The sequence below is a fragment of the Zonotrichia albicollis genome, chromosome 6 (genome assembly GCF_047830755.1).
Source record: "Zonotrichia albicollis isolate bZonAlb1 chromosome 6, bZonAlb1.hap1, whole genome shotgun sequence".
NCBI classification, from domain to species: Eukaryota; Metazoa; Chordata; class Aves; order Passeriformes; family Passerellidae; genus Zonotrichia; species Zonotrichia albicollis.
Window position 1 is genome coordinate 31,204,328 of NC_133824.1, and position 13,473 is coordinate 31,217,800.

The 13,473-nt window shown below is 46.3% G+C and overlaps 1 protein-coding gene across 1 annotated transcript; it reads left to right on the forward strand.

The window, feature by feature from the left end:
* The first annotated feature begins 6,528 nt into the window (after positions 1-6,528).
* On the forward strand, positions 6,529-13,225 carry RHOV (ras homolog family member V). The gene is made up of 3 exons (XM_005480027.4): positions 6,529-6,935; positions 10,036-10,094; positions 10,418-13,225. The coding sequence occupies exons 1-3, from the start codon at positions 6,740-6,742 to the stop codon at positions 10,856-10,858; spliced, it is 696 nt and encodes a 231-aa protein (XP_005480084.1). The 5' UTR covers positions 6,529-6,739; the 3' UTR covers positions 10,859-13,225.
* The last annotated feature ends 248 nt before the right edge of the window (positions 13,226-13,473 follow it).

The window sequence follows — 13,473 nt, forward strand, 5'->3', positions numbered from 1 at the left end:
GAAATATATCTGGATATTAGGGTAAATTGACATTAGTGCACAAACTTCTCAGTGTGCAGCTCTGTGGGCTGTTTCAACTCAAAGCCTAGATCAGGCCCTGCTTTATAAGTTGGTTTTTTTTCTTGGTCAGGTCTAGAAATGGAAGAGGTTCTTGTTCTCATTCTGGCAGATACTATTGCCTGTTAGGGCTAATACCTCATGAGAAACCTGTGTCTGATTTTAATGTGGTTAAATTGGAGGCCAGATTTTCACCTTATTTGGAAATAAAACATCAGCCTAAAGCTAACCCAAGCCCACAAGCCTGCTCCATCCATCTGCAGTATCATCTGCTGTGATTATTTAATTTACAAACATGTGCAATAATTATATCCCAGTGCTACATTCACAAATTTGGTATTCTGAAAAGAAGAGAAGAGCAAGGGTTGCAGAGGAAAGATTTATCAGCTCTTTGCTTCACCAGGAATGTGTGGAGAATCAGATGATTACATTTTGTAGCAGTGGTGTAAGTCTATAAGAGGGACTTGTGTGAGAGAATTTAGGAGATTTTGGTGATATGTTTGGGTTGGAAACCTAAATCCTTGTCTTGCTTTGGTACAGCTGTGGTCACAGCAGCAATTTGCAGTAATTTTCACTTAAACAGTTAACATTTTCTCCAAGCTGTGGACACAGCTATCAACATCTAGGGCTTGCATGGCATGTTATTCTCCTCAAATGCCTAGAGAAGCAGGTAATTCTAGATAACTACATTGATAAACATACAATGTGTCCAAGGTTCAGACTCCCAGGAGATAAACCCTGTCTAAATCTGGGCTTCCTCAATGTTGTCTGTGTCATTCCTGCCTGCCCTGTCCAACCCCCTGTTGGTGCACAACAGTTTGTATATGACTACACAGTGAGACAGTTCATTGCCCTGCAGCAGATGACTCTGTTATTCCATGATGTAAACATGAGTGCTGGTGAAGAGGAGAGGGCAGGAAAATGTGGCTGTGGAAAGAAGTAAGAGCAGAATCTAGTGACACAATTAAAATTTGAATTAAACCCTGGACTTCCTCACAGATTTCCACTACAGAAGGTACTGATCATCACTCCACCTCACTGTATATAGAATATTCCTTCACAGTGATGAGCATAAAAAGTACCCTCTGTTCTTAGAAGCCGTAGGCAAATAGGTGTAACACCCTAAATGCACCAGCCTCCATAAGATACTCACAAAGGTGTAACATGCTCCCAAGGCTGTGAGACACCCCTGTAACTGCTTTGAGGAGAGTGCTGCAGATACCTGTGTCCCCCACTCAATCAAGAGACCTTGTCCCAAGAGAAGGGACAGCATTTCTGTGTGACATTTTGAATGCTGTGTACAAATTTAATGCAGTAAACAGAATTTCAGTGGCTGTGTACCCTGGGTACCGCAGTTACCCATGAGAACCTGAACTGGAATCTACACGGGGAGCCATCGGACAATTAGAATTTACCCTGGAAGAGATCAAAGCTCAGAATCTTGCCAGAGCCCGCCTCCTAACCATTAACCAACCTCCCAAGCTCTTCAAACCCATTGTCAGAAACAGACTCCTACGGACCAGTAAACACTGGGTGGAACTGTATCGTGCCCGAGCAGCAATTGCAGACCTGCAGACCGCGGCTCCCCTGACACTTTGTTTTCCCACAGGTGAACTACCAATGTCTGTTGCTGCTACATGTGCATTCCAGAGCAGGCTGCCCTTTGTAAACCCATCGAGTGCCCCCATGGAAACCCTAGGACGTAACCCATCTGTCCTAGAGTGTGAAAAAAGCAGGATGGGAACATGCTTTTGCAGTGAGAAAACCTTTTCCCCATCACCAGCACCCTGTGGCTAATCCCTCAGTTTTGATCCTCAACGGAGATCCATAAATGATAAGCCTGAGAACTGAAACTGATAACTTGGCAGAGACAGTGAGCTTAGAGCATTTTATGGTTTTTCGATCCCTCTTAAACCCAGCCCTTCACTGTTTAGTGTTAACTGCCTGCCTTTCCTTGTTTCCCAGGAGGTATGTGAACTTTAGCACCTTTCTCTTGCTAATTCCCTCACCCATTCCTGTTAAACGTTAGCGCCTCTTTTGGTGTAAAACGTCCGATTGAGTGACATAATTAAATTAAGCTCAGAGCATTGTCTTCCAACCCGTCTTTAGTCTGAAATTTGCTGTTTCTCTTTCAGATTTAAACAAAGTCTTTGAACGCCTTTACCTTTGCCTGTTCTTTCATATTCAGCAGTTGATGTATTAAAATATGTACTTTCTCCAGCAGATGGCAACACACTTGTAAATTATTCACAGCATGTCTGAGGGGTAGGACTAGTTCCTAAGCAAGTCAGGAGATGAAGTAGAGTTTGAGAAAGGGACTTAGTGCAATATGGTGCTTGTCTCCCATTGGAACGTTCAAGAAAATATTTTTGAAGCTAACAGCATTGTTATTTCATTTAAACTTACTATTCTTTAATATGAAAATGTAGTATAATACTGTTCTTGTGGTTCTTTGCCTCCACATTTAACAAGAGTGGCAGTGAACAAGTGACTCAGAACCTCTCTGTGCATCTCTGACATTGCCTTTATTTCCAAAAAGCAATGAACTAGTTCAGAGGCCGGGACAGTGGGAGCTGTATTCTAATATTGTTTCTCTCTCCTTTTTTTTCCCAAAGGCATTTCGAAAGCACACATCTCCAGTTCACAGCAGAAGTATCCACTAGCTCCTATAGAATTATAAAGCATTTTTATTGCTGGAGAGTCAGAAACTATGGAGTTCCTATTAATCAAAATCTCTATAAAGGAAAGAAAGTATTAGAATAATTCTTCCTTAGACTTCTCCTGTCATAATTTTTTCTATGAATGGGTAAAGCCTGATGTTTCACTGACTTTGTGTTGTGTCTGTTTCTGCCTCAGCGAAATTGATAGAAAATGATACAAAGAAGCATTTGACATCACTTCCTGAAGGTTACAGTAACTAGACAAGGCACACCACAAGGGAAAACCAGGCTCCAGCTCTTGTCTTCTCCCTTTTGTCTGTCACTCCTTTTAAGTGGTAATTATAGTTAGCTCGATTTTTCCCAGGGAGGAAGCACACTCAGGTGCATGACAAACACTGGGTGACTCAGAACTGGTTGTGTCATTGCTTGCAATTACGAATTCGACCAGCTGGGCAGCGGCTGCACCTCGATTTCTTCAGTGTCTCTTGGCATCACGGGATCCAGTTTGCTCTGGCACCTGCACTCCAGTTTAGCCCCCCTCTCAATGTGGATCCCCACCCACCTGCCCTGTGTGTGATGGCATTGTCGCCTGTTCTCACTGTGCCCCCCTTTCTCGTTGTTTAGGTTTCTCCTGTGCAGTCTGTAAACAGACTGTAACAGATGGGATCCCAGGGCACCATTTGCTAAGGAGCCATGTTGACTAACTCAGCCCACTTGTACAAATGCAGGTAATGCTGAAGGCTGGGTTTGCTCGCTGCCATGTTAGGAGGGGCTGATAATATTTTTCCTTTCCCTTGGTGAGAAGGGAGCCATGCTATTTTTAAAACTGCCACCTCCCATAACATACAATGCTTTTTCTGAGGCAACATGAGTAATTTGCTAAGCTTTGCAAAAATGAGAATGGCTTCCACTCTGTGAGTTTCGGACAAGACTGGGAAGCAGAATATCATCCAAGGAGGCAGAACACAATGATGTCAGAGCAACAGAATACAAGGCTGTTGGAGGTCAAGTATCGCTCAGGAGACACTGAAAGTCAGGACCACTGTCTGCTAAAAATCCCAGTGTCACCATTTCCCCATATTATAGTACTGCACTTCAGAATGGAAATTATATGGAATAGTTTGAGCTGATCTGTAGTTTCATCCCCACAAGGGACAAGCCCATGTGTCCTCCTCATCCAAATTGGCTTATGTACTGTTCTTGATTTGGTCCATAGATGGACTTCTCCTGCCACAGCAGGGGTGAGAAAAGTTATTATAATTAATAGGAATGGGCAGAATAGAAGTGACTTCCTCTAAATAACTCGGTTTTTTAATAACAGGACTTTGTACAGATGTATAAAGTTTCTTTGGTGGTGACAGTCACACACTGCCTGAATATAGAAATTTATTTCCACTGTAAATCACTTTAATGGAGCAGCCTAGATAGTGCAGCCCAGCTGAGTAATGGCTACAAACTAACAGGACCTGAAATCTGTATTTGATCTGCCTGGAAAGAGTTTGATCTTCTGCACTTAGTTCTTGGTGGATAGGAATTCACATAATGAGAAATACCATCATAATTTGTACTAATTATAATTCCTGGGAGTGAGGCCAAATACAGAGCCTTGCAGACTGTGTATTTCCCACTCAGGCAAAACTGATTTTGGCAGAGGAGCATGTCAGGCAAGCAGCACACGACGGGGCTCTCCTAATCTACCTGCTGCCTACATAGGCAGAGCCAGTCCCCAGAGCTGTTGGTTCAGCAGCTCAGGGAATGGCACAGACTTTCACTGCAAAAAAGCCAGAACTGTGAAAAAAAATCTGGCAAACCCAAAATATCTGACTGCTCTCTGTGTTGTGAAACTAAACCTGCATCCACTGTTAGCTGTCAGGACCAAGGAAAGACCTGAGAAACGAATCCATGGGAGCGGCCCTGTTTGTTTGCTTAATCACTTTGTTTAAATATAGATTAAAAATCACTTAAGCTCATTGACAAATTAAGTGTGTGTCAACCAACGGTTGTCAGAAACTGCAAGGAAAAAGGAGCGTAGTCCCAGAAGGAAGAGATTTTAGGTAAGGAATAAGAGAAGAAGGGCTGGATCTGTGGAGTGGGGCAACAGTGTATCTTCTTAAGGGAGATACATTCCTAAGCAAGCAGCAAAAATAGGGAACTTGAACTGTCAACTTCTCTTCATCTCTTGTCCCTGCCAACAGTGAACAATTTGGTGAATAATCCCTCATTTACATTCATTTCTTCTGATTAAATGGAAATGTCATAGTTCATAGAAAGTCAGCCAGTCTGAAATGCACTGGGAAAGCTTTGTAAGATCCTTGTTTGGTGTGCTGCCTGTCCCAGCTGCAGTGTGGTGTGTCCTTGCTGGTCCTGTTGGAGGCACTGCCACAGCTCACACACTGCAGAGTATGGCCTGCCCCAGTGCATTCTGCCTTTTCTGGAGCAGTTCAGCTGTCACCTGGCTCTGAACTAGCACTGAAGAGCATGGCACTGGAAAAAAACAGTCTGATGCAAGCCAGTCCCTTGAGATAGCAGCCACTTGCTCTAGCAAGACTACCTGGTGCGTGTTTTAGCAGCAGCCTAGTTTCTAATACCATCCCCATTTTTTGTAGCTGTAGAAATTCAAGGCTGTGCTACATGTAAAAACATATAAGGGGTTGATTCAAACAAACTGCTAGAGAAAACTGCAGAGGAAAAGCCTTCTTGCAGTTCCCAGGAAGCTTGTTGGCCATCTCCAAAGAGAGGACATGCTTTGTCCACTGAACCTGAAGGGTTACAGTGCTCATGACTTTCTGTCACCCACAGGGAAAAGCACTCTAGACTGTACCTGACTTAAAGATTTCTTCTCAAGCTCAGCATTAGTGTAGATGGAACACCTTTGTATCTTTCTCAGCATGGATGCAAACTACAGCAAGACAAACTCACCAGCTGCTAATCAGCTGCTGCTTGCAGCACAGACCTGCCTAGTGCAGACAGGTCTGCCTTGCTGAGAGGACCCTGAAGGACATCATGGTAACTAAATGAGTATTGTTCATTGATAGCCTGAGTCTAGCTCCTCCATTAGGAGGCAGCTCCACATTCAAAGCTAATGTTGCAATATTGGGTATTGCAGGAATTAATACTTTCCCTACAGTGTTTCCAATCACTTGGAGGTGCTACACTGGTGTGCAGTGATGGCTGAGATAGTGTGGTTGTGTCTCTCCTTTTAAGTGGTGTGTTCCCACTCCTGTGTTTAGTCATACTGCTTTAGACGGCGAGATCCTCAGGGCAGGGATGGAGCTCTCTTCTTAGCTGCCAAGGGCACAGTGTGGTGTGGGAGCTACCAGAGGTGAATATGAAAAACAGGCAGCAGACTGGGAACTCCTGCACTTGTTCATGCAGCTGGGAAAATACACTTTGCAGCTTTTGCCAGCAGGTAGGAACAGCTTGGCTGGGCCCCAGCAACCCAGTAATGCCAATCGCGTAGTTAACAGATGGGATGACTTTTGACCATTTGCTTTAGATTGTCCTTCGCAATATTGACCAGCACTGTTGGCTTTACTTCTGTCCTGATTTCATGACAGAAATCACAGATGCCCCAAATGGCACAGTGGAGCTGCTTCTCTCAAAAAGCAAGCGGGGGCTACTCGGACGGAGCGCGGCTTTCCCGTGTGTGCGCGCCTCAGAGCCCGGCGTGGCACCTGCGGAAATTCCGAGGGCAGGCGCCGCTCGGGGGCCTGGCGGGGCAGGGGGCGCCGCAGCGGGACCCTCGCCCGCGGGACGGCGGCGGGAGGAGGCGGCAGAGCAGGGCTGGGCAGGGCCGCCTCCCGGCGGGGCGGGACAGGGCGGGACTAGGGAAATGGAGGCTGGTTTTGTGCGCAGGGCGGCAGGTGCAGTGATGAGGAGCGAAGCTCGGCGGGTTGGAGAGGGTGGCCCTGCACGGCAGCTTCGACAGCAGCCCGCTCTCAGGAGCATGGCAGCGGCCCTGCCGCGCCGCTCCCCACGCTGAGCCCTGTCGAGTCCGCCGTGCCACCGTCAGTGCCATTGCCATGCCTCCCCAGGAGCTCCTGGATTACGCGCCCGCCGTACGGAGACACAGCCCGTCCCGGGGCAGCGGCCCGGAGCTGGGAATCAAGTGCGTGCTGGTGGGCGATGGCGCCGTGGGGAAGACCAGCCTGGTGGTCAGCTACACCACCAACGGGTACCCCGACGAGTACCAGCCCACCGCCCTCGACACGTTCTCCGGTAGGTGCCCGCCCGGGCTGCGCGGGGCACATGGCGGCCCGGAGGATGCAGTCTGGAGCAGCGAGACCGCGGGAAGCTCGGGAGGAGCGGGGCCCCGGCGCGGGTGGGGGCGAGCGCTCCCGGGAGCACGGGCTGCGGACACACAGCCCGAGGGCGTTTCTGGGACTCGGACCGAGTCCCTCCCGCGTTGTGTGAGGTTTAGCAGGTGGAGGTCCTCCGTTCCGCATCTGTGTCAAGTTGATTTGCAAGTTCTATGAACTTGGGCATCTTCCTGGTTTTGTGGTGTTGTCATGACTAAATAGAAGGGGGCTTAGGTGCTTTTTTTTTTTTGTTAGTGGTGGTTTTTGCTTCAGAAATAGTCTACAGTGTAAGGCTGTGATTTTAGCTTCAACTGATACTCGGGAAAACCATCCTTTTCTCTCATGTCTGGTGAAGTTTGCATTGAACAGAGTTTGTCAAAAACTTGACAGGTTTTATAAGTCTGGCTAGAATTGCAAGCTGATGAGCTCTCATTAGTTTCCACTTTTGTAAATGCTATCTTTGTTCTTGTTCTACACTCCTCTACCTTTGGGCTTCAATTTCTAATATAAACCCCAGGAGAATACAAAGCCCTTTGAAAGACTTCTTATCTTCATTTGATATGAAGAAACACAGCACTACTTGGCAATGTAGATTGGTAGATTAGAGACGTGCTCAAGTCAGACCAGGAATGAGACATCCAATGTCTCATAGTCTTTGGGGTACTTAGAGGGAGTGTTTTGTTTCAATGTCCCCTCTCAGTTGCTCACGCTGAGAGCTGTTGATTTACCTTCTCCAAGCTATTCTGCTGTTACTTGAAGGAATTGGACTGGGAACACGCTGCTGTTCATGGTCCAGAAGCCCTTTGTGAACAGATGTAAGGAATCATCAGTCCTCCAAGAAAAAGGTTACTGCACTCTCTGCTCTCTTTGCATTAATGTGTATAGATTGGACTAAGAGAGGCTAAACATGACTGTAGTTATGAGACTGCACATTTTTGGAAATGCAAATCTATAATAAAATGGTCCAGAAAGGTGAAGGCAAGATGAATGCAGAGACTTCCTGATTAACAGCAGGTATTCTGAAGATAGCTGCACATGGGTTTAGTTCCAGTCTGGATGTCCCAGTACTGAGTTTGCCTTCATAGGTTCATAGGGTTTGTAATGATATAAATAAAAAACATTAAAAATGTGTCTTGTGAAGTTCACTTTCTGCTTATTGGGAGGAAATGGAAGAACAGACAAGTTTCCTTTCCCACTCCTACTCTTACCCTGGGTAAGCCTGAAGAAAGTCCCTTCCTGGTGTCAAATATTATGCTTCAGGATCCAGCTCAGAAATTTCAATCCAATTCCTTCCACTTTTGGGGAATACCTGCCATTGAAACAGCCTGCAGAACTCAGCAGTTTAAATTCTAACCTTAATCCTGCTCATGGGACTGTGATGCCAATAACAAGATAGGAGAAGGTGTTGCATTGTCAGGGGGACATCTCTGGGACAGCGACCCAGCCACATACAGATATAGTCTGGCTCTACCTCCTGCTGGGTGTCGCTGCCAGCTAGAGCAGCCTTGAGTGAAATGTGCACCCAGTGACCTTTCTCCACCAGGCTGTCCTGTTCTGCCAGCCCCTTCGCTATTGTACCATGATCTATCCTCATCCTGAGGGTGTGGGCCTTGTGAGGGCGGTATTTGAAGGGCTGTTGCAGAGTTGCTAACCTAGCTCAAGCTAGCAGCAGATGGGATGAAACTCTGTGCAGATGCTGGAGCAGTAGGTAATATGTGTGGTGAGTTTCTTCTGAAGACGGCGAGACATTTCAGAGATGCTAATTCCTTCTCTCAGTGCACTTGTGAGACAGAGAAAACCAGATACTAGAAAGTCAAATGCCTGCTGCCTTGAAAATCAAGTCAGGATCTAGCAGGTTCTTTGATCAGGAACAGGTTTCTCTTCCTCCTCTGGGGCAGATATGGTAACAACCCAACCGTTTCCCAGTCACACGGAAGCAATGACTTTCAGCTACGCCGCGAGGAGTGGCTCTGTGGTGGACGCACCCACCCCTTCTTTTTTCTTCCAGTCTTGGTCTCCCACCGAACTTCAGTTCATCTTTTTGTCTGTGTCCCCCTTTTTTTTCCCGAAGACTGTTTTCAGGGAGGAGTGCTCTCCTTCAAAAGCTTGTGTTAAACTCTCTTCTGTCACTTCTCACCTGACAAGTCACTTCAAGAATCACAAAAGATTTATCCTTCTTCTGGTTGTGAGATTTTTTTGTCTGTTTGTGGGTTTTGGGGGGCTTTTTGGTTTTGTTTCGTTTTTGTTTGTTTTTAACAAAAAAGACTATAAGGCGTCCTCCCTGCACACAGCCCTGGAGCTAACTCATGACAAGTGTCAGCCATTGTCACCTTAGCCATGATGTCTGCCTCTACTCATCCAAGCACAGCCCCATCCACCTTGTCAGGACTTTACAAGTGATTTTCAGCTCCACAACCCTTTTTTCCCCTCTCCTCAGTTCCTAGCCTAATCTCTGTGGTGTCTATGCACTTAAACATCTAACAGTTTCATTCCTGATTGCCATCAGAGGTCCTGCCAGCTCTCAGGCTGAGTCAGTTGATACCACATGAAGGCTTACTGTGATTAGGGAGTGAAATGGGAGCAAGCCTTACATGTGTAACTCAGCAGTTTTTTGGTGTGTGGATAGTCTGAAAGGGATTTCACTGATCACTGTTTCCTTAATAGCTTCTTCATTACAAAGGTGGGTTTTCAGTGGTTCTCAGGGAACTTTGGCTAAGGGCTCGCCTTATCCAGAGGAGCAGCTGTTCAGTAACATGGAACTATTCTTTCAGAATTCTGGAGACAAGCACAAAACACCTGAGAGCTAACAAAACAGATCTGCTGCAGTTCTCTTAACGTTTCCAGTGTAAGCTTCAAGTCTTAGTGAGGTTTGGGAGGATGCTGAGCTAGGAGGAGGTGTGAGTGACTTCAGTGAGTCTGTTCAGCAGGGTATGAAGCAAAGTGCTCAGGAAAAACCTTGAGTGTACATGTGTATGCTGGCCAGCTGCTTTAGACTCATCCTTATTCTCCTTCTGCTACAGTGCAGGTCCTCGTGGATGGAGCCCCCGTCCGAATTCAGCTGTGGGACACTGCTGGACAGGTAGGCTCTATCAAAGCAGCTGTCAACTCTGGTCCTGTGGGATGGGCATTGTTTTCAGGCTTTGAGGAGGGAGGTGTTTAACTGGGAAGAGAGGAAATGCACTGGTCCAGCACCAGCCATTTGCTGGTATGGCAGTCACAGACAAGTGAATGACAGATGCCCACAACTCTAAAACTTGTGTCTGAAACGTGGCATGACCATGAAGTCAGTACAATGCCCTGCCTCTGTTGCTATCCTAGTTAACTTGTAGAAAAGCTGCTGCAGCATCAGGCTGTTAGAAGAGCTGTCCAGTGAAGATTTTTTTTCCCCTCCCTTTTCTACAGGAGGACTTTGACTGTTTGCGCTCGCTTTGTTACCCTGACACCGACGTCTTCCTTGTCTGCTTCAGTGTGGTAAACCCAAGCTCCTTCCAGAACATTACAGAGAAATGGATCCCTGAGATACGAACTCACAACCCGCGGGCGCCAGTGCTGCTCGTGGGGACACAGGCAGACCTGCGGGACGATGTCAATGTCCTCATCAGCCTGGATCGCTACCACGTGAAGCCCGTGCCCCGGCCTCAGGCAGAAGGTCTAGCTGACAAAATCCGGGCTGAAGCCTACCTGGAATGCTCAGCACTGACCCAGAAGAACCTTAAAGAAGTTTTTGACATGGCCATTGTCAGTGGTGTTGAGCACAAGGCACGTCAGGAAAAGAAGATGACTGCCAAAGGCATCAAGACTCTCTCTAAGTGCCGCTGGAAGAAGTTCTTTTGCTTTGTCTGAAGCTGCTTTGAGGGAGGGGAAAAGAAACACCCAATGCCAGAATTGGCTCTGCACCTTCTTGGAGTGACTGCTCCTATGGCCCCAGCAAGGAGGGTATGATAAGCTGCTGGGCTTGGAAACCTGTCTCTTGCTGGGTACAGTATCAGATGCCAAGGAGACATGAACTAGATTTCCATGGTGCTGAGATGTGGAATGGTCCAGGCAGCTGTAATACCTGCTGGACATGTCTGTAGTGTCCCAGACTAATGGGAGCCATTCGTACATCAAGACTCGGTACCCCAGAACAGGTTCCTTACATTGTTCAAAATGACCAGTTTTGTGGTTGAAACTCACACACTTTCAGAGTTCTGATGCAGCATAATAAACATGAGGGACTTCTGAAATCAGCCTGTGTCTTGGCTGATTTACAGGCATGGCAGAGAGTAGGGCAGGGGCAGTTACATGCAACTGCATGTGGTCAGGCATGGGGTGCATGAGACTTGGGTTCCCCCTCTGATTCCATTTACCAAAATAGGTAGAATTCACTTGGATGTGAAAAAGCAGCTCTCTTTCTTAAAGGTCCTGTACTAGGAGTACTCTTGAGAAGTTGTTTCCTAAATAAAGGCCATTAGCAGGCTGAAGAGAAAATGCACTGGGAGCTACAGTAATACTTTGAACAAAACCTTCTCTGAGAGGACTCTCTAGTCCTCTGGGTGCAGGTGTTACAGTCCTATCCTAAGAGGTAGTTGTGGACTTGGAGACCAACTTTGAAAGGCTTTTTGTGTGTGTGGTGTTTCAAAAGAAAGAAGAGGTGAGGAAGAGTGAGGTGTGACTCTGTCTAGCAGAGAAAAAATTGGGTCAGCAAAGGGTTTATAACAGTACCAAGGGGCAAATGTAGATGGAGGGAGAAGGAAGAAAAGGAAGCAAATAGAATGGAGACAGATGGAATGAAGAAAGGTAGATGGAGAAGGAAAGGAGAATGAGTGTAGTTAAACTAAAGTTGTGATTCTACTTAGCTGAGATGCTAATATGCAGGGCAACCTTTAGGGACCTGAAAATTTTGCTAGTGATATGAGTTTCAAAGCAATATTGTCAATACATTCAGTTCTGAATCAAAAGAAGGGGGTTGTAGTGAGAGAGTTTCTCTTTATTAGTGAAATCCTCAATTTCAGATCTCCACCGAAGAATGGAATTTACCTTGTACTGCTTTTCCTGAGGATGCAGAACAGGAACAGAGGACTCAGGGCTTCTTTCTGTTATGCTTCCCTTTTTTAAAAGCCACTGCTTGATCTGCTGAAATCAAAAGCAAAGGAAATCCATGAAGTTTTTACTGGAGAAAATAATTCCTCTGGTTTCACTCCCTTCCCCTCTCACCACTTTCTCAGGGGATTAATACCTCAGAGAGTCTATTCACATTTTATTATATTTTATTACAGAACTTGCAGCAATTTCTAAATGTTGTTTTGCAGAGACATTTCATTTTGGTTTATGTAGCAGAGAGCATGACAGGTCTGTCAAGAGATGCTTTTGATACTCAGGGGGTTCTCTGCATCTGACCACAGCCCATCGCTTTGAGGACACTCTGGAGTAATGTGATAGAAAGAGAAATAGCTGTGAATGGTTTGCCCTAGACCAAAGGCAAGCACAGGTGAGCTGGTGAGCCTGTAGCAAGGCAAATGTGACTAATGCAGTCTGGCTCCAAACAAATGCCTCCCAACAGCTCTCATAGCCGGCTGGTTTTGTATTGCCGCTTATGTAGTTCCCAGGATGTGAGACAAGACTGCTGTCTCCCTGGGCAGTACTGCAGGATGAAAGAGGTGAAGTGTTCCTGGGAAGGGAAGTGGCCCACAGCCTTGGAGCTGCTTCTAGGGTAAGGCTCAGAGACCTGAAATGGATGGTGCAACAAAACGAGCTGAATGTTAAAAGGACTCCTCCATCTGAAATGCCATTTGGGTTCATGAGGAGTCCCAAGAGATGGTGAGCACAGAGACAGTAGCTAGAAGTGACATGTCTGACACAGGTCTAGGTAGGACACCTGACAAAGCTCTCACTCAGCAATGCATCCCTGTGTGCATATCTTACCTGTACAGGCACCTTGCTGCATCACTAGTTCAGGTTGTCTGTTGTGTCTTTACACATTTCTTTAGCCTGTGAGAACAAGGGCTGTGGTGTGACCTGCCAAAGAGCATGCCACATCCCTGTGGAGCAGATCCACAGGTGGAAAGAACACCAGCCTCCTTCCTGCCAAGGACAGCAAGGGTTGTCCTGTAGCAGCTTGGTATGAAACAGGGGTTATTTCATTCTGGAAAAGAAACTGTACTGAGAGCTAATTTTGTTCTATGTGATTGTGTCTAAAATTTGTTCAAATAAATTTTTTAATGTCCACAATTTGTGTTTGTAATTTTGGCAGTGCAAATTAAGTTGGGCTTTAATACGGAGAGGGAGTTACTCCATTTTACTGACAAAGAGCATAACAGGGAAAAGGCCCCACTTCTCACTCCATGTCCTAACTCCCACTAGCAATGGTAAAAATCCCCTCATAGCTGAAACTTTCCAGGTTCCTTCTCTTACCTCAGTTAATCTTTCTCTACCTCAGCAGCCCCTCAGTATGGAGGCTGCTGAGGGGGATGGAGTAG